The 25,587-nt window shown below is 37.0% G+C and overlaps 2 protein-coding genes across 2 annotated transcripts; both read left to right on the forward strand.

The window, feature by feature from the left end:
* Nucleotides 1-173: 173 nt before the first annotated feature.
* Nucleotides 174-1,866, forward strand: LOC117914881. Its single transcript, XM_034830396.1, has one exon. The coding sequence runs from the start codon at nt 929-931 to the stop codon at nt 1,373-1,375; it is 447 nt and encodes a 148-aa protein (XP_034686287.1). The 5' UTR covers nt 174-928; the 3' UTR covers nt 1,376-1,866.
* Nucleotides 1,867-4,222: 2,356 nt separating this feature from the next.
* On the forward strand, nt 4,223-22,357 carry LOC117914879 (probable E3 ubiquitin-protein ligase LUL4). The gene is made up of 4 exons (XM_034830393.1): nt 4,223-4,915; nt 20,406-20,916; nt 21,759-21,865; nt 21,987-22,357. Exons 1-4 carry the CDS (start codon nt 4,356-4,358, stop codon nt 21,991-21,993), a joined length of 1,185 nt encoding a protein of 394 aa, XP_034686284.1. The 5' UTR covers nt 4,223-4,355; the 3' UTR covers nt 21,994-22,357.
* The last annotated feature ends 3,230 nt before the right edge of the window (nt 22,358-25,587 follow it).

Raw genomic sequence — 25,587 nt, forward strand, 5'->3', positions numbered from 1 at the left:
TTGTATGGTGTTAATTAAAATAAAGTGTCTTATTGGGTATGCCCGCCTGAAAACTAAGGTAAAGTAAATTGCTTAACTTTAAAATGCATACATTGAAATGTGGGGAATTACTTGTAACATCATTGGTGATTCATGGTAGCAAATTAATGTGAGTCCCCATGAGGAGCACTCAAGTTGACATTTTTCTGGATCATCTGAGAAAATTCTAAGAGAAAATTAATGTGAGTCCCCATCGTTAATCCATTTGCCATTTGATGTCTATAAGAAAATTCTCTTCTAAGACGACCAAATAGCCAGATCAGATGGTGCTTCTGAGTGGATCAGTCCCATTCATTTCGGCTTTTTCCCAGATTCCTCAAGGGTGGCTTAACCACCGTCACCAACCCCAACCAACACTCTTCCCCGCCTGGCTATTTGGATGTTTCTAATCAGGCTCCTGTCACACAATTGAATATTGCAGTTACAGTCATCAACAAGATGGTGGTGTTGGGATTTACCAAAAGTTGTGGATACAAGATGCTGGATATTGAAATTCCTGCTGGGTAAAAAGTTTGTTCCAACTTCCAGAGACTCCGAACAGGAGTATATGAAAAGCATGAAATTCTAATGATGAAAGGTGAAGCAACATCATATGCGGCCTCATCATGAATCTTTGAATTCATGGTGGGTGCTTTGGCTTCTTTTTCTTCTTTTTCCTTGCTCAACACACAAAAGGAAAACCAGTCCCCGCCATTCCATTCATTTTCCATGTACTATATAGTAGCTTTCCCGCTGCCTTGTTCTCAAAATTGGGTCTTGAGGACCCTACCAATATCTGGGGAAAAGATCATGCATATCTATTCATGGATTAACCATCTTTTTATAACACAATGGGCGTGAGAATTCCCACGCCTAAGGTGACCAGAGACATTCCAAGACCATAGAAGAAATGCCAGGGGGGTTGGGGATATTTCCGCTTGGGAGTTGCTTTTATGGATGTCGTGACCATACGCATGCCTCGGGACTTGGCACCAGGATCTGGAACCTCAGTGACAGGCCCGTGGAGTTGCAGATAAGGGTGGGATCAATATTGAAGAAGGGTCACATACTGAAGCCAGGTGCCTCAAAGAGACTGAAATGCAAGAGCATTTACAAGGCTCACATGCCCGGTAGGGGTGGCAGCAGTGGCGGAATGAACAGCCTGCTTTACTACTACGACGAAACTTGCCACCCTTACGTTTGGATACACGACAGCGTGGGCGATTTCACACGGATGGTCAAGCAGCAGTACATCAGTCTGGAGGACCTGAGAGATTGCTCCGAGATCAGAATTTTCAGAGACCATCAGAGGGGCTGCATATCGGTTCGCAAGAAACCAAGGCCTGACTTTTGCTGAATCTCTCTTTGCTCCCTTTCATTGTAAGTTTAGACCACATGATATGAAGAAGCATTGATCAGGATAATGTTGCTTTGTAATCCATATGCTTGCTTTTTTTTTTTTTTTTTTGAAACTGTGTGATTCAAGGCTTGAGGTGTAAGTGTTAATCTCTATGGACCAAGGGATTTTACAGAATCAAATTGGTGCAGTTGTTGGATCCAGTTTTTATCTGTTTTCCATAGAATTTATTCCCAAAATCTGGAGAAGTAATATTTGTTGAGAGAATCGAACAAGAACTCAAGAAGTGAAAGCAAGTTCCAAGAAAGATCCTCCAAATCAATTCAAGGCTTAGGCAACAAGCAAGCGCTTTAGAAGCTTGACGTATTCAACACGGGATGCTGCCATAGGAGTCTCGATGAATTCAACACGGTTAATTTAGTCAGTGGAAGATGGGTTGTAACCCCATTTGATACGTCACCAATACATCATATTGAGTTACTGATTGTAAATCAATTTTTGAAAGTTGAAAAATCAATGGCAATAGCACTGTAGATATATTTGATTGATAATCTTCCTAAAAATCATTAGGAAAACATTCTTGGATTATGTTTTGCACTGTTTTTCCTCTTTTTAGTGGAAATATTTTTAGAAGAAATATTTTAGAATATGTTTTGTAGTGTTTTTTCTCATAAATATTTTCTATTTTTAAGATAATTATTTATATAACAATTCGCAGTAAAAAACACTCAATGGTATAGATATTATTTGTTTTGCATTCTAAAGAGTTTCACAATTTTAAAACGTATTTATAAAGTTAAAAAGAATTTATACTAACACATCATTTTTGTTATGTATATAAAATTATGAGGTCAAACATATAGACACCTCTCACGGGGACAAACAAACTCCCATATTAAGGTCGATGTTCCACTTTGAATCCAAAGGTGTCCTCACAACTTTAAAATACGTTTACAAAGTTAAAGGAACTCTCCCATCCAACATAAAATATCACAACTTACAACTATTTTTCGATAAAACACTATAAGTATAAGTGATTTTTCAAATCTTTGAAAGCGTTTATTAAATTTGATCAAATATCTAATTTTCAAAAACACTTTTAATACTGAAAATGCTTCTTACAATAACCATCAAACTACTCTTAATATAATCCCGCGTTACTTTCATCTCCGCAAATTGTGCCCAACATTTTTTTTCCCACTGAATGGGAAACGATGAAAAGGATGGGTGTGAAGGTGATTTATTGCTCCAAATAATTTTGTTGGCAATTTGAATTATTAGAAAGGTGAAGGCTTTTTCAAGGAGTTGATGCCAACAATGTCTTGGTGTGGTTGGTTGCTAGTGTGCAACAACCAGAGGATCACTCGGTCACATCCCACCATACAAACAACTCTTTCTTTATCCTACCTAAAAGGCTAATTATTTTTCCCCCCTCTTTTGGAGGGTAAGTTTGGAAATTTTGTAGCCATCCTTCTATTTAAATAGGTTTCAATGAGAATATATATTTTAATAATATAATGATAATAGGTAAAATGAAGATATTTAATTTTTTTAAGACATTAAAAAAAAGGGGGGTAAGAGGAGTTTCCTCTAGTAACATTAAATACTTCCTATATAAAATAAAAACGTGTCATTAAAACAACCTAATTACGCTAAATGATAACTTGGTTATACCAAACCTAATTATATTATTTCCATAGTGAAAGAAACCTACTAAATATATAATGATAAAAACTTATTCCTTTTAGCACGTGTAAGATATCACAATTCCCTTTTATAAGGATCTGCATTTTATGATATGCTTTATCTTGTTAACTGTCATATAAATCATTGAAAATATACGGATAATAAGTGTATATGATAAATATACAAATAAAATGAAATAAGTAGAAAATTGAAACTCGCAAATAAGGTTGATTAAGGTTAGTATTTGGCTTTGTCCTTAAGCCAAATTTGTTTCGCTCAGGTGCTTACGGTTTATTGAAAATTGTCTCTTATAATACAACTATCATTTTCTTGTGATAGTAATACTTATTCTTTTAGTATGTGTAAGATATCACAATTCCCTTTTGTAAGGATTTGTTTTTCATAATACGTTTTATCTTGTTAACTGTCATCTAAATCACTGAAAATATATAAATAACAAGTGTGTATGATAAATATACAAATAAAATGAAATAAGTAGAAAATTGAAACTCGCAAATAAGGTTGATTGAGGTTAGTGTTTGGCTTTGTTCTTAAGTCAAATTTGTTTCGTTTAGGTGCTTACGATTTATTGACAATTGTCTCTTAAAATATAACTATCACTTTTTTGTGATAGTAATACTTCATTAAATTACAAGAAACAACGAATTACCTAGTGATTTGTACTATATTGTATACCAAATATTTGAGAGAAAAAAAAAAGACAAAAAGTTAAAGGAGAACTTAAATGACAAGAAAAAAGAAAGAGTAGAAGGATGGATGAATGAATATATCATGAGGGTCCCATTTTTATATTTGAAGATAACTTATTAGATGACATATGTTTTTAAAATATTAGACACATTATTTAAAGGGTTGTGTTTTAAGACTCCAAATACAACCTTTGAAAAAGATTGTGTCTTTTAAATACAAAATACATTCTTTACAACAAGTTGTGTAAAAAGTGTACATGACAAGAACATCACACGTAAAAATATATTTAAACATATTATAAAAAAATTCATTAACAATAGTCATATACTTTTACTAATTAAAAATTTGAGGGGTATAATGGGTATTTCCGCACACTTATGACCGAGATTCTGTAAAATAGAAATAGCGAGACTAAACCAATTTTCTCTTTGTGAGTCAAATCTTTCTAATTTTTAATTTCGGCTTTCGGGTTGAAAAATGATCCGTTAACTTATTCTTCAGCTGTACATTTTCCCGTCTTGAACTTCCGATATCTTTCTTGGTTTTCTTTGCCTCTGCTTTCCTGTTGTCCAAACACCAAAACATGGGGATTTCATGGAGCAACAGAAGGAGAAACAACTATCTACAAAATCGGCCGCCTCCGCCGCCGCCACCGCCGCCACCTCAACTCCTCTCTTCTTCTTACTATTACCCTTCGGAACCACCCTCTCTCCCTCCTCCACCTCCTCCTCCTTCAAATCCTTCGCTTCCTCAGCCGCACAACTATGCTTTTACTTCAAATCCACCTTATCCTCCACCCCCATACCCACCCCACAACCTTTATCCTGCGCATCCCCCTCCAATCTACTCTTCCTCCTACTACTGCTCTGGTCCCTACAATTCCTGCAATTATGCCAACCCCATGATGGCTCGATCCAATTACCAGCCTTATTACGCTAATCACGGCAATTACTGGCCTCCAATTCGGCCTCCAGTGGCGGCACCGCTGCCCCAGCAGCCGCCGCCCTATGTTGAACATCAGAATGCTAAGAAGGTCAGGAATGATGTGAATGTGCATAAGGATACGTTGCGACTCGAGGTCGATGAGCAGAACCCTGATCATTATTTGGTTTCTTTTATTTTCGATGCCTTATTTGATGGAAGGTAATGTTTTCAATGACTTCTTTTAATTAATGTTTATATTCCCTATTCTGTGGAATAGTTTTGTGGGTATGAATGATTTGATCGTTTGGGTAAGCTATTGAGTTGGGTTTTGATTTTAAGATGAATTTCTTCACGGGTTGATTCAATTTGGGACGAAGAAATAACCTTTTGTAAAGATTAAATGCTAGGTTTTTGTAATTATTCAACTCCGAAATCAGGAATCAATAGGGAACTTGTTTGTGATAGAATTTTGATGAGCATATAGAGAAATAGGAGAGCCTTTCATAATTGTGAAACTATGGATCAATTGATCAGAAATTCTTTTTTGTACCTTCTTTGGGATTGGGTTAACTTGTACAGTGGGGCTGGCTATGTCGTTAGTTGACTTAGGCTCTGTGTAAAGCGCACTTGCAGTTTCTGTGTCCTTGTGCTGTTTTTCCGTAGTTGGGTTACTTTGTATACATTGTGTGTACCTTTTTTTTCCTTTAATACATTTTTATATTGCCTATAAAAAAAAAGTACTTGCAACTTTTGTTCTCGATATATCTTCCTTGCTTACAAGATGACTGCTGAGTTGAGAGGAGGTTTGAGAGGAAGGTGCTGGTTTGCGGTGGAGACCAAGACTTTTGAACACTCCACCGAATTAGTTGGAGGAAACTAAGAGGGGTTATTCTGGAGAGGAGTGGAGGGAAACTCTCCACCGTTCCTCACTCTCTTCTTCTCCTTTCTTTGGGCCTATGGGATCTCTCTGCTTCTACTCCTTTCTTGATGTCCGATCGGATCTTGGGCATGTGTGGGGGAATGTGGTCCAACGCTATTTGTGGGTTGGAGGGTTTGCTAGGGGATGCCGACTGTGATCCCTTGAGAGTAATCTTGTTGATGATAGTGCCTTGGGTAATGAATGCATGGAGGAGCAAACCCTTGGGTTGGCAGACGACACATTTTCAAAGGAGCTTGCGCTTGTCCCAATGAGGGTGGATTCCATGAAGGTGTTGGAGGTAAATGTTGGTTCTCGAGGGAAAGAGGGGGAGCTGTCAGAAGGGTGGTCCTCCAGTTGCCTTGCTAAGTTTAGCTGATGCTTAGGCATGTCGATGGAGGTTTGAAGGGGAGATTCTATACCTACTCAAGAGGATGAAAGAGAGAATCGATCAAAAGGGTCATGTAGGGGCTAATAGGAGGGCGAATTCCTTGTCTTCTAGGTTTGAAAGGGAACTCAAGAAACTTGAATGGATAGTGAATTATAAGGGTTCAAGCACTGGTAGTGGGTTGGGAAAATCTGGTGGGGCCTTTGTTTCGGGATGCAAATAAAGATAAGAATCCTGTCCTGGAATGTGAAAGGGGCTAAGGATAGTGACAAAAGGAAGATTATAAAGTCCTTGATCAAGTCGCAAAGGATGGATGTGGTTTGTTTGCAGGAAACTAAAATTCAAGAGATGTCTAGTGGGCTTGTACATAGCCTTGGGGTGGGCAGATATTTACAGCGAAGTGTTGTCAATTCTAGGGGTGTAGTAGGTGGAATTATGGTGTTTTGAGATAACAAGGTGCTTGAGTTAGTTGGAGTGGAAGTGAGGAGTTACTTGATTTCATGCAGTTTAAAAATTGTGAGGATGGTGGATTGTGAATTTTTACCGGGGTATATGGCCTGATGTGTAGGAGGAACTAAGAGTGTTTCTAGGATGAGTTTGGGGCAATTAGGAGGTTATGGAGTGATCCTTGGTGTATCGGAGGCAACTTCAACATGATAAGGTTTCTTGGGGAGTGTTGTAGGGGAGACGGTCTTTCCTTAGCCATGAGGAGATTTTAGAGGTTACAGAGGATCTAGAGCTTAGAGATATCCCTTTGCAGGGGGGCCTTTTCACTTGGACTGTTGGGTTGAATAATCAGCCCTAGTCTAGACTTGATTGATTTTTGGTGTCTGAAGATTGGGATAACCTCTTCAAAGGGGCCTTGCAATGTGTTTTACCTAGATCAGTTTTTGACCACTTTCCCGCTCTTCTAGACGAGGGAGGCATGAGGAGAGGATCTAGATTCAAGAATACGTGGTTGGAGGAGGGTTTTAATGATTTGTTGAAAAATTTGTGCGTGGGTCTTAATGTTAATGGTTCCTATAGTTTTGTTTTGGTTGCTAAACTGAGAGCTTTAAAAGTAGTTTTGAAATCCTAGAATAAAGATGTGTTTGACTTTATTGAAGCCAAAAAGGAAGTGGCCCTCAACCAAGTGGCATTTTGGGATGATAAAGAGAGGGTTACAACCCTATCTTTGGAAGAGGTTGAAGCAATAAATGAGGCAAGGGAAGAGTATAAAAAAGGGTCCTTAGGGAGGAAATTTTATGGCAGCAGAAATCAAAGGAAGTGTGGTAGAAGGAGGGCGACAGTGACACCAATTTTTTCCATAAGATGGTGCATGCCCATAGAAGGAGAAACTGGTTGGCCAAGGTTAAAGTGAATGGTTGCTGGCTCATTGAGGAGAATGAAATAAGAGGTAGTGTGGCTGGGTCTTTTCAAAACCTTTTGACTGAGGAAGGGGAGTGGAGACCTAACATTGGTGGCTTGACTTTTGAGAGACTAGGAGGCTGTGAGGCTACATAGTTGGAGCTCCCATTCTCGGAAGAAGAGGTTTTCACTACTCTTTCAGACCTAGGCAAGGAGAAAGTGCCATGTTTGGATGGGTACACTATGACATTTTTGGCTTTTTAGTTGGGAGTTTGTGAAGGAAGAGGTGATGAGCTTTTTTAGCAATTTCCATGAGGGGGGCAGATTTGTCAAATCCTTGAACGCTACTCTTCTGGTTCTAATTCCGAAGAAAGGTGGTGCCGAAGACTTGAGAAATTTTAGGCTAATTAGCCTTGTGGGCAGCCTTTATAAGCTATTGGCTAAGGTTTTAGCCAATAAACTTAAGAAGGTAATGGGTAAAGTGATCGCTTTTGTTAAGGGTAGACAGATTTTGGATGCAACTTTGATCATTAATGAGGCTGTAGATTCAAGGCTGAAATGTAGTGAATGTGGTGTTCTTTGTAAGCTTGACATTGAGAAGGTATATGATTATGTAAATTGGAATTTCTTCTTGTTGGTGTTAAGAAAGATGGGCTTTGGGGAGAAGTGGATTGAATGGATAAATTGGCGCATCTTAACAACAAAATTTTCTATTCTTATCAAAGGAATCCCAATTGGTTTGTTTCAAAGCACGAGGAGTTTGAGACAAAGGGACCCCTCTCTTCTTATTTATTTGTGATTGCTAGAGAGGCGTTTAGTTGTCTTCTGAAGAAGGTGGAGAATGGTGGCTATCTTTCCAGGTGGTGGGTGAGGGGTAGAGGAGGGGATGAGATTCAGATTTCCCATTTATTGTTTGTTAATGACACTTTTGTGTTTTATGAGGCATCACAAGATTAGATGACTTATTTGAGTTCGTTACTTATGTGGTTCGAGGCGATTTATGGGTTGAAAATTAACTTGGATAAAAGTGAGTTAATTCTTGTGGGGAGGATGGACAAGATAGATGACTTGGCTTTGGATTTGGGTTGCAAAATCGGCGATCTTCCCTTTTCTTACTTGGGTCTTTCTTCGGGGGCCTTTTTCAAATTTGTGACAGTTTGGGATGGGGTGGAAGAAAGGTTTCGCAAAAGGTTAGCCATGTTGAAAAGAGAGTACATCTTGAAGGAGAGAGACTTACTCTAATTCGAAGTACTCTCTTTAGCATGCCTATCCATTTCATGTCTCTTTTTTGCATGCCAAGGCAAGCTAGATTGTAGTTGGAGAAGATTTAAAGAAATTTTCTTTGGGGTGGTGGGGCTTTTGTTCAGAAACCCCATTTAGTAAGATAGAAGATGATTTGTTCAGAGAGAAGGAAGGAGGGGCTTAAGTGTGAGGTGTTTTTTAGTGATGAACGAAGCTTTCCTCTATAAGTGGAGTTGACACTTTGCTAATAAAAAAAGGGGCACTTTGGAAGCAAGTTATTAGTCGGAAGTATGTTGAGGATGAAGAGGGGTGGCGATCCCATGAGGTGGGAGGTAGGTATGGCGTTGGTTTTTGGAAAATCATAAGAAAGGAATCAGATCTTTTAAACAACATAATTTCTTTCTCTGTGGGAGATGGTTAGAGAGTAAGATTTTGAAAGGACAAGTGGTGTGGAGATGAGCCACTTTGTGTTTTCTTCCCTTCATTTTTTGCCCTAACCATTTCTAAGGATGCATGGGTGGTGGATGTTTGGAACTTCGAAGGCAAAAGGGGTGGTTGGACTCCTTGCTTCTTTAGGTTGTTTAATGATTGGAGTATCATTGAAGGGATGGTTGGGCGAATGTTTGGAACTTCGAAGGCAAAAGGAGTGGAAAGAGTGGATCACTTTTTGGTTGAAGATTCAAGCAAAAAGGGTGTATAGGGATGAGGAAGATAGGATGATTTAGACGGCTTTGAGGTGTGAAAACTTTTTAGTTAAGATCCTTTTATTTTATTTTCGACCTCGGTGACCCTTTATTGTTCTTGTGGAGTATCATTTGGAGATCTTGTGCGCCACCAAAGGTGGCTTTTTTCACATGGGAAGCAACATGAGGGAAATCACTAACTTTGGATTAGGTTCAAAGGAGGGGGGTTTCTTTGGCAAATAAATGTTTTCTTTGCCACTCTGAAGAAGAAGCTGTTGATCACATTCTTTTTCACTGTGCAAATACGTGGATTCTATGATAGTTACTTTTTTCTCTTTTTAGTGTATCTTGGGTCCTTTCCTCTTCAGTTAAGGAGGCACTCCTTAGGTGGCATGATTTTTTGTGGGTAAAACTCGTAAAAACTCTTGGATGATGACCCCTTTATGTATCTTTTGAATGGTGTGGAAGGAAATGAACATGTTAGTGTTTGGTAATGCGGAGTTGTTGGTCCAAAGGAAGAAAAAAAAATTTGTTTATAATTTGTGGTCTTGGTCTAAGGTGTTTGTAGATATGGACCCTAGTTCTCTTGTTAGCTTTATTGATTGGCTAGGTTCTAAGTGAGGGCATATGGTGTTTTTTGTTTCTTTCTCTCCCACTTTGGGTGGCTGGTGTATACTTCTTGTATACTTTAGGACAATATTTTGGTGTTTCCTTTATATATATATATACTCTCTTACCTATTAAAAAAAAAGAAAAAAAAAAGAACATATCATGCTATAGTTGGTGGGAGATTTTGACGTCCAGGAATTTTGTCATAAGTGGTGCGGATGGTTGGTATTTGTTCCTAGGTTTAGGCAACAAACACATTGGTGATTGGTTTTGAAATTCATAATTCATTTGATCTCCTGCCAATCATTCATTTAAAGAATCTCAAACTTCATAAATGTAGAATTTGCATAAAATGTTAATTATCTTTGGTCTATTAACCCATTTTTGAACAAAGGAAGATGAGATAAAAGGTGATGATGAGCACCTCTATTTTTTTTATTTTTTTTATTTTATTTTTATATATATCTTTGTTAACTAGGGAACCTCACCATGGCAAGGTCCTTTGAGCCCACTTATCCCAAAGTACTAATTGGGTCGCCATAACCAACATCAACAAATAAAAATAAATATATATTAAAGGTGCCAATAAAAAAGAGGCGAGCATATTATATTGAAAGTATACTTGTGAGAAAACAAAAAAAAGTAGACTACAACCACAACCACAATCTAGTACTTATAGTTCAACCACTCAGTAAAATCTATCAAGAATAGTGGACAAGTTGGACCATCAATTATAAGATACCCTTGACACCACATGTATAGATTAGATATAAGGGAATTCTTGAGAGATTGATTAGTGCATTGCACCCCTTTGAAGGTTCTTTGATTTCATTTCTTGAGAGCCGTCTCCATGCCTTTCTTTTCTTTTTGTGTACTAAGTTCCCATTCCAATCCATTAACAAGTTCTTCACCAAATATGGGAGAACCCATGAAGTGCCAAATAAGGAGAACAAAAAGTGTTGTAGCCCTCTAGCTTCCACATGACCATCTCACTTTCTACCTTTCAAACATCATCCACCTAAACTTCCTTGGAAGTTGCAAAATAGAATAAAGATGGAAAAAGAGTCCTTTAATGGAACATTGCTGAACCATATATCATGCTAGACTTTTATTCTTCTCTCTCATGACCCACCTCAAATCTTGTTTTAACTTAAAAAAATTCCCATTGTTTTCTTATCGACTTCCATAAGCTAACATTATAGCCTTTTTTTCCCTAGCCAAAGGCACCATCTTCTTGGCTCTTCCCCCCTAAACTTTCCCACTATGACCTTTCTCCAAAGCATATTCTTCTCCAAAGTGAATCTCCAATATCATTTACCTAATAAAGTTTTATTGAGAATGGACAACTCCTTATTGCCTAAACCTTTTCCTTTTATCTTTGCAAATTGTTTACTATTTCACTACATGAGGCTTTTTCTTGAGAGTCCCTTCCCATAGGAAATCTTTTTGAACTTTTCCTAGTCTCATAGTCACTAACTTGGGAATAACAAAAAGGGCAATGAATAATATCAGAAAGCTATCAAGAGTACTTTTAACAAAGTGAGTCTTTCCCCTTTTGAGAGGTATTGCCTTTTCTTTTCCTTTTTTTTTGATAGGCAAATAGGAATAGAAATATATTAAAGGCACTAATGAAGAAAAAGCAAGCATAGTATCTTGGAAGTATACAAGTGACAAAACAAAAAAAAGCAAGCTACAACCCCAATCTAATACTCAAAGCTCAACCATTTGATAAAATCAATCAAGGAAAGGGGACTAACTTGACCATCAACTATGAGGTAGTGCCTTTTCCATAGAGCTAGTCTTTTGGAGAACCCCTTCTCTGTCACATCTCAAGTAGTTGAAGCCTTGAAGGGATCACCCACAACCTTGATCTAATAATTAGAGCTTAACCACTTGATAAAATTAGTTAAGGAAAAGGGACCAGCTCAGCCATCAACTATGAGGTAAGTTCCTTTTCCATAGAGCTAGTCTTTTGGAGAACCTCTCTTATACCACATCTCATTTAGCTGAAGCCTTGAGGGGAGCACCCAAGGGTAAGCCTAAGTGGTAGACAACTTTCCCACTCCGTATCCCAATATTGATGCTTGCTCCTCCACAATTGGGAACTCTCCCATCAGAATTAGTTCTCTTTTATTTAAGTTAATTTTTAGCTTTGAAAAAGCTTCAAACCAAGATAGAACCCAAGCCATATAGGTCAATTGCGGTAGATAAGGTTCACAAAGAAAAATGGTGTCATAAGTGAATAGAAGGTGAGAAATCTTCATTGCTCCACCTCCCCTTGAAACCCATAATGAAGCCACCCTCCCATGCGTTTCTCAAGAGAATGCTAAGAGCCATATAAAAAGATAAGGAGAAAGGTGGTCCTCTTTCTCAACTATGTACTTTAAAAAAACCCTGAGGCACACCATTTACCAAAACTGAAAACATTGCTGTTGGGATATTAAATTGAATCCGCTTAATCCATTTTTTCCTAAAGCCTATTTTTGGCATCACCCCTAAAAGGAAGCTCCAATTTACATAGCATAGGCTTTTTCTCTGTCTAACTTACAAACAACTCCTCTATGACTCCTCAATCTCGAGTCTATGATGTATTCAACAATGAATGTATTTGGAAGTTATTTTCTTCCTTAAATGGTTGATATACATTTTAAAAAGAACTTTGCCCGAATGATACTCATTGACTGGTAATAAAATAATAGGATTACAAGGATATTTGGGCTTTGAAGACGATAGAATATTAATCAAATTTATTAATATCATTGATGATATGTAGGATAGAGTAGTAACAAACATGAAGAGTGTTGAGGTTTCAATCATAATAGGCTTACATCTAGGATCATCATTAATTCTTTTTCACTCATGGTTGAATTTAGTATGCATATTCATGAAGATTTTCTATCATCCGTGTGTTCTTCATATGGTTTGGTTACAAACCAAAGTAGGTGTTATTAATTATGGTGAAAAACTTTAGGATGTAGAGGTTGTGGGTAAGTAGAAATAAAACAATGTATGCACTAGAAGTGGAGTGGGAATATAGTGAAGATTGGTGGTTATGGAATAACTAAAAGTTACTGTTGTTCTTATCTTGGATCAATTGTCCATATGGAGAGAAAGATTGAGGAGGATGTCACCCATACCATAGGATGTGTTTGGGGTAGAAACGTCTCTTGAATGTCATTTGATAAATGAACACTTGTAGTCCAAGACAATACTAATATGATAGTAGTGGTGACCTCAAATGAGTAGGGATGACAATGGGGTGGGTTTTTTTTTGGTACCTGCCTCGCCCCTAATGGGACAGGGTTGAATTTTAATAAATGGGTTTGGGATTTTTTTTTAAAATCCAGGGCGGGTTCGGGTATTGCCTCGCCCCGTCTCGCCCCAATTATATATAAAATTAATTTAATTTAAAATTTAAAATTAATTTAATTTAATTTTTATTTTACTATTTTTAATATATAGATAATAAAAATATTTTTAATAAAATAAGCTATAAAAAATATAATAATTTAATTATTTATAAAATATATTTATCTTAATGTAATTAAAAATTTTAAAAGTAATTTTTTTTAAAAAAATTAAAATTAAAAAAAAAAGTTAAACGGGGCGGGGCAAGGCGGGGTGGGTTTGACAATTTATCATACCCGCCCCGCCCCGTTTAATTTTTTAAATGGCACGAGGATGAGAATTGTTTTGAATAAATGGGGCGGGGTTTGGATGGGGGCGACCTGTCCCGAACCCGTCCCGTTGCCATCCCTACAAATGAGGAAAGGATGAGGGAAAGTTCTTTAAGATGGGTTGACTATGAAAACAAAGATCCATGACAACACTAGCATGAAGAAGTGATGTGCAAGTTGAAGGCACTAGAAGGATTTGATTATCTTATACTTTTCTAGATGGAGTTTAATGGTGAAAAAGGATTTGTGTTGCTAGTACTTCATAGTTTACTTGACAAGGATGCATGAATTGTCCAGTAACACCAACCACATAAGATGTTTTTTTTGATGAAGAAACCCCACAAACCTCTAATTGTGTAGGATTAGGAGATATAGCAGCTAACCATGCGATGCCATCTTGTTTCACTGCTTGTCAATAAACTGTGGCCTTAATTGTCAAGCTAGAAAATCTCCGATATGGTAATTACTGCAACATTGTTGATACTTGTTATGAGCTGATCAGGTTTCAGTACATTGGATGACTGTTTAAAATCATTATTCCCTTTTCTAAGGGAGGGAGAATCACCCTAATCAAAAGCACTTTATTGAGCCTTCCAATCTATTTCATGTCCTTGTTCATCATTCCAAGAAGGTTAGTTCAATATATTTCATGTCCTTGTGGCTTTTTGGCCCTTTCTATATATATCGTTGTTTATCTATCAAAAAAAAAAAAAAAAAAAAAAAGAAGGTTAGAGTTCAAGACTTTAGAAGACCCAAAGAGACTTTTTATGGAGAGGTTGTGTGCTAGAGAAAAAAACCTCATCCGATAAATTGGACCATAGTCTGCTTAGAAAAGAAAGTTAGGGGTCTTGGTGTCTGTAATCTTTGAACCTTAACAAGGCTTTGCTTGGTAAGCAGATTTGAAGATTTGCTACTACATGGAAGTCCTTTTGAAAACATATCATTATAATGAAGTCCGAAGAGGAGGAAGGGGATGGTGTTTGAGAAGGGTGAGAGAAGGATATGGAGTGTAGGGATGAGCAAAGCCATAAGAAATGAGTGGGAAGGAATAAAAAGTAGATCTTGCTTTACAATTGGGAATGAGAGAAGGGTTGAATTCTAGAAAGATCTCTGGTGTAATGATTTACCCTTAAAAAATGTCTTCCTAAACTTATTCTATATTGCATCTAACAAAGATGGGTGGGTAGTAAAGGCGTGGGGGCAGGTTGGTGAAGCGGGAGGTTGAAGCCCCTGCATTTCAAGGCATATCAATGATTGGGAGCTTAAGGAATTGGAGTTTTCTATGGAAATTGAAAACATTGTCAATTAAAAGGAAAATGGAGGAAAAATTGAGATAGAATGAGGCCAAAAGTGGCAATTTTTCAGCTAGAACGTTTTATTCATCCTTGGTTAGGGGAAATAAAGAGCCCTTTCTAGCAAGTGTAGCCTTGTTGGTATGGGCAAACACTAGGAAGTGTGGTCTTAGAAAGTGGCATATGATCTTGAGTTCAAATCTTGCCACTGATGATACCCTAAATTTACCCGATGCTGGTTGTTGAGGGGCGGTTAGCACCTCGAGGTTTGGGTTCCCATAGAGTTCTAAGGGCTTGGCTATGGAAGGTTACTCAGTTATAAAAATAAAATAAAATAGAGAGCCCTTCCTAGCAAGTGTAGTGTGGAGTACATGGCCACCAACAAAGGCTGGCTTCTTTGCTTGGGAAGTAACTTACGAGAGAATTTTAACATTGAAACAACTCAAAAGGAGAGGGTGGACTTTGCTGAATAGGTGTTAGTTGTGCAAAGGTAAGGAGGAATTGACGAATCACTTGCTTTTCCATTGCTTTGAAGCAAGTATGTTATGACAATTGTTATTTTCTCTCTTTGAATTGTTTTAGGTGATACACTTTTCAATAGAAGGAACCTTTTAGGATGACATGACTTTTTTATGGAGAAGAAACAAAAAAAGCGTGGAGGATTGCACCTTGTGCTTGTTTTGGACTCTTTTGAAGGGAAAGAAACAAGAGGACTTTTAATGACATTGAGAAGTCAGATCAAGCAATCAAATATAACTTTCTGTATGCTTTTGTAAATTGGATTAGGATGTAAATAGAGGATTACTCAATGACAATGATGGACTTTGTAGATTGGTTGAGCTTAAAGTAAGGGGAAGGTTTTTTTGTTTATCTTGTCCTTGTCTAGACAAGGTGTCTTTTATATGTTAGGACACCTTCTTTTAGGTGCTTTTATACATTTTTTGTTTTACCAACCAAAAAAAAAAATGGAAAATCAATACCCATTCATATCCCACTTGTAGGGAGCCATACCTTACATGTCTAGTAACTTTGGTAAAGTTCTCTCTTTTTATTTTATCAGTAAGCAAGAAAATATTATATATATAAGGTACATAGAATGTATACAGTGGGTACTAAAAGACATTACCAAAAAGAGAGAGAACATTAAAATAACTACTCCTTCCCTTAGCTAGATCCCGCCCAATCTACAAATTAGGCCTTTACATGCTAACCCATAACACTAGATTCTTAAGGAAAAAACACTTTAGTTCTTGAATTGATTGTTTCTCACTGTTGAACACTCTTACATTTTCTTCTAAAATGTATAGGAGAGTGGCTCTTTTAACCTTCTTACGTTTTCTTCCCACAAAGGAGTCACACTAACTTAAAAGAGTCTCCTTGACTTATAGAAGGAAGGACCCACATAATGTCAATCAAGGTAAACAAAAATTGTCATAATGCCTTTATTTTTGCACAAAGGAGACATTTGTTTGCCAATGACCACCCTTTCTTTTGAAGTTGATCTAAAGTTAACACCTTACCCCAACTAACTTCCCATGAAAAAAAAAAAAAACCTAACTTTGATGGAAATAATGGCCATCGAGAAAAAGGGTTGCATGCCCTAGCTCCAAAATGGAATATAAAGATTTGACAAAGAATACCCCATTCCTAGAATCCATTTATACCACTCTTATCTTTTTCTTCTCTATTTGTGGACCTTCCTTGTAGCCTTGAGAAAAAAGCCTCTACATTATCTAACTTCCAATCATCCCAGTGTCTAACAACATGAGGATTCCAAGTGGCCCCCCTCACCTAGATCGTCCCAAAGATCCACCTTCCAAGCTTCTTTTGATAATGCTAAGGTATACAAGGGTAGAAAAGAGCCACATAAGGGTTCATCACTGCACGACATATAACTTCACCCTCTTCCCATTTCTCACCTCAAAGGATGCTTTCTTCCCAATCAAATCCTATATTTTTCTGTAATTTTTCCATACCCCAACCTCATACCCTTCACTCACTTTGCAAGAATACTAACCCCCTCATCTTCTCCATACTTTCCTCGAATGACCTTTTCCAAAAGGTTTCTCCTTCCAAAGAATATTTCCAACACCATTTTCCTAAGAGAGCCTTATTAAGCGAGGAAAGAGATCTGATTCCTAGGTCCCCTTTGCTTATCTCCCTACTATCAATTGACCATTTCACTAAATGCATTTTGTTCTCTGAAGCCATGCTTCCCAAAGGAATGCTTTTTGAATTTTCTTAAGCCTCAATTTGACTTTTTGGGGGGCATGCTCAGTAAGGACAAAATAAATAGGCAAACTGGACAAAGTATTTTGAATTAGAGTAAGCCTCTCCCTTTTTGAAATATATTGTTTTTTCCATAATGATAGTCTTATGTGAAATCTTTCTTTCACGTTATCCTAAATTGACTTTACTATGAATGGAGCTCTAAGAGGAAGCCCCAAGCTACTTTGGAAGCTCCCTAACCATGCATCCCAATTTTAAAGTCAATTTCTCCACATTAACACTCCCCCTATTGGGATCAATTCACTTTTCTCAAGGTTAATTTTTAACCCCGAGATAGTTTCAAACCACATAAGTAGCCAACTTAAATAGGGTTCAAAATCTTAGCAGGGGCTGGTATGACTTTGCCAAGTCATCTACCTCAGCTAATATCGTTATGATACCAAGAACCAAGTCCAATATTTTGTTGAATTGCAAAATAACTCAGTTGACTAAGAGATAGATCGAAGTTTTTGAAGAAGGGATTCAAGTCTCACACCTATTTTTTGTAGACGATATTCTTCTTTTATGTGGGGATAATGTAGATCAATTGAAATATTGGATGTTAATAGTCACTTGCTTTGAAAAAGTGTCAGGTTTGAAAATAAATATGAAAAAAAGTGAAATTATTCTAGTGAGGGAGGTGGAGGATGTGGATAGAGTGACTTCTTTTTTTGGTTGCAAAGTAGGGAGACTTCCTACTTCTTATCTTGGTTGCAAAGTAAGTCTTGTGGTGGGTGGGATTCAATCGAAAGAAGATGTTTAACAGGAAATTGATTGCTTGGAAAAAGTAGTACCTGTCCAAAGGAGGAAGACTAGTCCTTACTAAGAGCACTCTATCAAATCTTCCTATCTATTTTATGTCCCTCTTCGCAATTCTTAGAAAAACAAGAATTGGATTAGAGAGAACTCAAAGGGACTTTTTGTGGGGAGATACGAAAGAAAGAAGAAAGATCCATTTGATAAATTGATTAGATGCTTGTAAGGATAAGAAGTACGGAGGGTTGGGTTTAAGAAGATTGGAGGGCCTTAATCAAGTCTTGCTAGGCAAATGCTTGTGGAGGTTTCCTTTTGAGAGGCAAAACTTGTGGAGGAAGATTATACATAGAAAATTTAGGGAGATTGAAGGGGGATGGATTACCAAAGGGGTGAGGGATTCTTTTAGGATGAGCCTATGGAAAGACATTAGAAATGGTTAGGAAAATTTCAATCTTAAATTAATTATCTGAATCATAAATGATAAATATACAAGATTTTGGTAGGATAGATGGGCGAGGGAGGTTAAGTTAAAAGACACAATCCTTATGCTTTTCAAAATAACCTGCACCAAAAATGCCCTAGTTGCAGATTTATGAGGTGGAGGAGGAGTTGAAGATGACAATTGGGAAGTTCAATTTAGAAGATCTTTCCAAGATTGGGAAATAGAGGAGGTGACCCAATTTCTAGAGCTTATTTACCCTTTGAATATGCAGAAAGGAGCGGACACTTTACTTTAGAAAGATGATAGGAGGGGAAATTTCAGTGTTAGGCTGTACCACAAATCCTAAGTGATGAGAATAATTTAGTATTCCCAGCCAAAGAGATTTGGGGATCCCTAACTCCCCTTAGAGTGTTTTTTTTTTTTTAAAAAAAAAATGCATGGGAAGCTGATTGCGGGAAGATATTAACTGCAGATAAGTTAATGAAGAGGGGATGACCCATGGTCAACAAATGCAGCCTTCGTAAAGGCAATGAATAATCACCTAATCACATCTTGATTCATGTGATATGACAAGAGTGCTATGGACTTTTCTGTTAGTAGTTTGTGACTTGAATTGGGTGTTTCCTATTCATTGAGAAATCTCCTACTTGAATGGAAATTTAAGGGGCTAGATAAGAAGAGAAGAAATAGTTTGATGCATGGCTCTGATTTGTCTATTTTGGTGCATTTAGAAAGAGCGCAACTGAAGGACTTTCAATGATGGAGAGCTTTCATACCAAAGATTGAAGGAGTTCTTCATTAAATTGCTATTAGAGTAGTCTCATGCTTCACTGGAGATGGAGAACCCCTCTATTTTGGATTTCTTAGATGTTCTTCTTTGTGGTTAGCTTGGCTTGCTTTTGTAGGCTAACCTTGTATATGTTTGGTGCTTGTTTTGTGATGTTTTGTGCATACTGCCTATATACATAAGGTGCACCTTACTTATCGAAAAAAAAAAAATACATAAGGTGCACCCTTCTTTTTGGCGCTTCTTAATACATGCTTTTGTTGTCTATCAAAAAAATAAATAAATAAATAAAAATTGTGGCTTAAGTTTGATCATGGCTTTCGTGACCTTATTTCAGTTATAAAAAAGTATGCAAGCCTACCATTGTGGGGACATGAGGTCTTTTTGTTTGTGCAGAGGGATATGTTGTTCTCTTTTGTTACATGGGCTTGAGTGGCCTTTTTTTTTTCATTTTTGTTCCCCATTGGAATATGTTGTTCATTGTTTTCATGGCTATAATTTTGAGGGCTAGGGTTGGAGAATGCACTAAAAATATTTGAAGTACTGCAGACTCAAATCTGAGTGTAATGCATTCTTTTGTGCTATTTGGAAAGATTATGATGAATCAAATGCTTTCTAATTTTAAATAAATCTTTTGGCCTTCAATATTATAGAACATGAGACCATTTATCATGTCCCAATGTATTCCAACACTAGTTTCTTGTTTCCTGTCTTGTTTGAGTTGGTTTAGTGAAAATGAAGAACATTCTGAGAAAGGGGTAATGATTACAAATCCCAAGTTGTCAGCATTTATTTTTAACTGGCTTTGAAGTTTTAACTTTATGTGGATATAAGCCTACACTAAAATATTTTAAGCTGACTGGCCCAAATTTATCTAGCCCAAGTGTGATAATTCCTTGCTGGAGGCTTCTTATGGTTGTAGCAAGGTATCACTGTGGGAGTACAAGAAGCCTTCTTTGCTTCTGTGGAAGGATAAAGTGTCCTTCTGATACATGGGCTTAAGTGGCCTTTTTTCATTACATTTTTACTTTTTTGTTCCCTGTTGGACCATGTTATTCACTGTTTATTCAAGCCTATACATTTATGGGCGGCTAGAGTTGGAGAATGCACTAAAATATTTGAAGTACTGCAGAAACATATCTTATTGCACTCTAAATGTTATTTGGAAAAATTATGATGAATCAAATGCTTTATAATTTAAAATAAATCTTTTGGCTTTGACTATTACCGAGCAATTAGAATCTTAAAGGAGTTTCAATTGTACATGTAATGTTGTTCTTAATTGTGTTTTCTAATTGACAGCATCACCATTTACTACTTTGCCAAGGAAGAGTCCAACTGTAGGTTTTCTCCACTATTTCCTGAAGCCTATATGCCAGTGAGAATCCCTTTTCAGAAAGGACCTGGCCAGAAATTTCGTCAGCCTTCTGGAACTGGTATTGACTTAGGCTTCTTTGAGTTGGATGATCTCTCGAAACCATCACCTGGAGAAGATGTATTTCCTCTTGTCATCTCTGCTGAAACATCTCTCCCCCTTCATCCAACTGATGAACATAGTGGTGATCCTACACCACGTACATCCCCTCACATGCAGATTACTCAAGCTGTCCTAGAGAAGCACAATGGGGACCCTTTCCAAGTGAGAGTAATCAGACAGATATTGTGGGTCAATGAGGTTCGCTATGAGCTGCGTGAGATATATGGAATTGCAAGCTCAGCATCAGAAGGCTTTAATGACAATGACTCTGGGAAGGAATGTGTGATTTGCATGACTGAACCAAAGGATACTGCTGTTTTACCTTGCCGACATATGGTAAGTCTCCACTATATTATATTGAAAGAAATTCAGACTTAATTTTTGGTTAGCAACTATATACTGCCTATGCACTCATAGGATGAGGAGCTGTATGGTTAAAAGTGATATGAGATGGGCTCAAGTCCAATATGCTGGAGCACATGTCTGATATTGATGATTTACATAAAGGAAAATCAGAGAGGAAAGAGTAGATTTTACGTCAGTATTCTTGACATGTTGTCGATCGCACATGAGCTTGTCTCATCTGTTCATCTGTTTGCTATTACTTAGACGCTACCTAGGATTTCATCTAGTCAGTCATACTATTGTTGTTTCCTGGTTGGTGAAGAAAGTCAGGCTATTTAGATGGCATTCTGACTTTAGACTTGGAATTTTGGATCTTCCTTCTGTATGATTTTCTTTCAATCATTATAAATGATGTAGATTTAGCATTTGGAGGACACACGCTCATGCGCACATGCGTACACACACAAATACATATACACACACCCATACACACAGACTTACCTACATGCATCAACCTTTTGCAATGCTTTTATGTGATATTTATTGTCCCTAGAAAGGCTAATATACAAGATTTCCACTATTTTTTGAGAGTGTCATTTATTAGCAATTGTTTCAATTCTCAGAAAATAGTGGACTTCTAGTGGGGTATTTAGGGGGGAATTGTTTGGAATGCTGGAGGGCAATAACTGAGATGTTTTAACCATATTGGAGAAACTTGTGACAATGAATGTAAATAACAAACTGAAATGTCCTTTCTATACCTCACCTGCTCTATTTTCCACTGCTAAATGTCGGTTACTTTTTTCTCAAGTTGAACATGTTGCAATTTTCAGTGTATGTGCAGCGAGTGTGCAAAAGAATTGAGGCTCCAGTCGAATAAGTGCCCCATATGCCGTCAGCCCATAGAGGAACTTATAGAGATTAAGATTGATAATGATCAGTAAGAGATTCTTTTCTTATATGATAGGATAGCTGTATTCTTTCTGCGTATGTGAGTTGGCCTGTTATGCCTGTTTTATATATGTATTCTAATCTTTGTATATTGTTAATCGTCTTTTCAGCTTTTGAATCCCAAAGATGTGCCCTGTAAAGATGATTGTGTTAAATCCATTCTTCCAGGAAAGAACTTGAATTTTTATTTTTTATTTGTTCAAAAAAAGGCAAAAGCTTTATAATTCCCACCTATGTACAAATCTGTATATTGTCTTCTACAATCTTTGATTGGGTTCATTTTTTAGTGCTCCTGCAAAGTGACTATGGCTTTTTAAATTAAGTTTGAAGTGTACGCATCATTGGTTGAAGAAGCCCTTTGTTGTTGAGGTTGCATGTTTCTTTGAATAATCTTTCTTTTATTATAAACAACTCTACCTGTCAATACTGATTGATGACATGATATCTATGCAAATGCTGAAATGCGTTTGAGTTTTCTTCATTCCACTGCCTTTTCTTGTATGACTGGGTCCATGGTTGAAATTTCAGCTAGTTTTTCATCCTGGGGAAGGAAGAATGGGTATATATTTATTTATTAAAAGGGGGACGAAGAACCAGTAGTGAGTATGGAGATTCAAAAAGCAATAAAGAGAACTTTGAAGGCTAGTAGACTGGATGAACATTCTAAGGAATTGCCCTTTTTCCTTTGTTCTGCTAGCAGCCAAAAAGTGTGGCTGAGAGAGAATATTTGCTATCCAGAAAATAGAAAAAAAAGCAAGGGAATATTTGCTATAGAAGTTAGCATTATGATTTACAGATTAAGAATCTCCAAAGCGTAAGTGGGCCTTGAGAGGTTTTTTGCTTGACAGAAAAGGATACTAGGCACTGCAATAATACTAATCATTCTTCGTATCTCTTGAACTTCCACCCACATATAGCTTTGTTGATGTGAAATGGAAGAGATAATGCCACATCAGATTTGGGAGTTTTGTGCAGCTAGCTTCTCAAGGAAGAGTGGGACTGCTCTCCACTTTTACTAATGCAGACTCTTGTAAAAAGTCATGGCCTCTGCAAATTGGGGTATGCAAATTGTTTCTTGAGATCTGTTCATGACTAAGTCATTTTTGGGTATTTCCAGCATCTTTTGTACCTTCATTTGCATTATCAATTAGTGTATTGTGGTTGTATCATGATCATATGGAAGGCAAAAAGGGTATTGAGCTGCCATTTGAAATGCAGGGTATTTTCATATTACTCTGTTCCTTGCATAGTTTTGAAAATTCTAGGAGAAAAGCTGAATGTTGAAGTTATAGTAGAAAACCTAGTTCTGATGAAGACTAATGGCTCTGACCAGGGCTTCAACATTAACCCAGCTTCTTGAATGGATGGCCAAATCCTGGGACCACCCCATTCAATTCTTGAGGATGTGACAGCTTCTTAAATGTATGCTTGAGTGTACACATCCTTATATTAAAAGTTATATTCTTAATAGCTCTTATATTAGTATGGTTGTTAAAGTGACCGGGTCATTTGCCTCCCTGTTTTGCCTCTTGAAGCACTCTAAGCCTCTTACGTGAAAACTGGCGAAGAAGCTAAGCAAGTGGTGATGAAAGATGTGGGTATCATTAGTAGAAAGATTTATTCATTTGGGTTCATCTAGCTTGTCTGGTTGCATTTGGTTGAGGTGCGTGTGGGGCTGTGGAATTCTTGGAATGAATAATAAGATTTGGTGGAAGGAATCACTACTTAGTAAATATGGAAGGAGTTTCATCTACACTTTTCCGGTTTAGGCTTTGGCTTCATTTGCTTGCGGAGAATTGGTAGTAAAATCCAATCCCAGACTTGAAAAATTGAAAATTCTTGCATTTACTGCATAATTGGTTTTCTTGAATTTGAGGTCTGTCAGTTACAGACCCACTACTAATCCTCTTCAACAGAAAAGAAAATAAAAAAGTTTGGAGGTTTTTCTTCAAAGGTAGATTTTTTCTATTTTTTGGTCTAGGTTTGAAGGGTGTATAAAATTGAAAATAACTCTTGTGATTATGGGATACAGCAGGAGAAAGAAAATAAAAGTAAAGAGAAAGAAAACCAATGGAAAGGTTTCCCAAGTAAACAAAACTTTCTGCCTCATCCTTACCAAAAATTTGCCTATAAATGCAGAAATCTAGAGTTGGGAGGAAGGCAAAGTGCAGGGGCCATGTGAAGATGCATGTAAGTATAAATGAGGGTTAGATGGTTATAAATGAAAGATCTCCTCAATCTCATATATACCCATCACTGCCCATGGACCCATGTTCTGCACATGTGATTCCTTGCACATACATGGTAAACCCACTGCATAATTGCCCACATTTCCTCTTGAGTCCCATTCACACAAAAAGGCATCTACCATCTACCCCAAATCTATTTATACCCTCTTTGATTTAAAAAAAAAAAAAAAAAAAATCCCTTTTTGAAACAACTTTGATACAAAATCAATGCATATTTCCTGAATTAACTTTTCATTTCCATTTATATTCTAGGTTTGAGAAACATATTAGCTGGCCAGAGCTGGCTGGGAATGTAGCTAAGCCAATGAAACACTGATTACCAATTAGCCTATGAGGCAGATTAGTAACAATAAATGGGGGCTGAATGGTCATCTGATCCAGCAACCACCCTTCTGATCCAAGCCTCTGCTTAAAGTAGACCATGCTCTCTTTTGCCTAAACCAGGGTAGGAAAGCCATTATGTTTGGGCCCTTTGTCACATTCACATTCCTTTTACAAGCAAAGTGGGGACTGGGAAATAAAAAAGATAGAAGGACAAAGCCATGAGGGTGTCATCACTGGTTAGTCTTTTAAGGAAGACATCAATATTTTGCTTGTAAAACAAGAGCCCAATGGCCATTGCAAACCTTGATTTATCTTCATTTAAGGGTTAGTTTTGGCTACCTTTCTCCCCCTAATTTCTAGTAAATCAACACTTGATTGGACCCAATGGGCTTTTAATATAGTTGAGGAGGTATCCAATACCTCTAGTGTACCATGTGATCAGGCTGGCATGGTACAACCAAACAAGGCTCTTCCCATTTGTCAATTGTTAATCTAAAATTCAAAAAGTTAAAAGTAGTCAATTAAATTCCTACTAAAAGGGAAATCTTATTAAATAATTTCTACTTCCATTTTTTTTTTCCTAGATCCAACTCTCAATTATTATTTTTTTCTTGTCCTTCTCTTGGGTGAACACCTCCTACCAACACCCTTTCTATCATGTGTCAATAAATTTAAAATTCAAAAAGTTAAAAATAATTAATTAAATATATATAAATGATGACTATTTGAAATCTAACCATATAAAAAGAAAAGGAGAAGATATTTAATTTTCTAAGAGGAAGCCTTTGTTTGATGTCATTTTCTTTGAAAAGGATCTCTCAAAAGAATTAAAATATGAGTACCAAGAAGAAAGAAAAGAAAATGAGAAAACTATTGCAATTTGATTTTCTAATGAGAAGCTTTTGTTGGATGTCATAGTTTCTAAGCTAACTAACATGATCTTTTTCAATTAAGCAAGCTTTTAGCCAAATTAGAAATTGCTGCCTTTTCTTTTGAAAAATTACTGAAAGGGTGTAGGGTTCTCATAGATGGTTGAATTTTCTTTCATTTTGTTCATTTAATTTCATATATCAAAGTGGACTTAGGCCTCCTAAATCAGTCTCTTGCTAGGCAGCTTTAGCTGGAATTTTTATTTTTA

The sequence above is a fragment of the Vitis riparia genome, chromosome 5, assembly GCF_004353265.1.
Source record: "Vitis riparia cultivar Riparia Gloire de Montpellier isolate 1030 chromosome 5, EGFV_Vit.rip_1.0, whole genome shotgun sequence".
Lineage (NCBI taxonomy): Eukaryota > Viridiplantae > Streptophyta > Magnoliopsida > Vitales > Vitaceae > Vitis > Vitis riparia.

Coding starts and splice junctions, on each gene's coding strand:
- LOC117914881 (XM_034830396.1), top strand. CDS start 929: ATGCCAGGGGGGTTGGGGATATTTCCGCTTGGGAGTTGCTTTTATGGA.
- LOC117914879 (XM_034830393.1), top strand. CDS start 4,356: ATGGGGATTTCATGGAGCAACAGAAGGAGAAACAACTATCTACAAAAT. Junction 4,916..20,405: donor GATGCCTTATTTGATGGAAG/GTAATGTTTTCA, acceptor TCTAATTGACAG/CATCACCATTTACTACTTTG. Junction 20,917..21,758: donor TTTTACCTTGCCGACATATG/GTAAGTCTCCAC, acceptor TGCAATTTTCAG/TGTATGTGCAGCGAGTGTGC.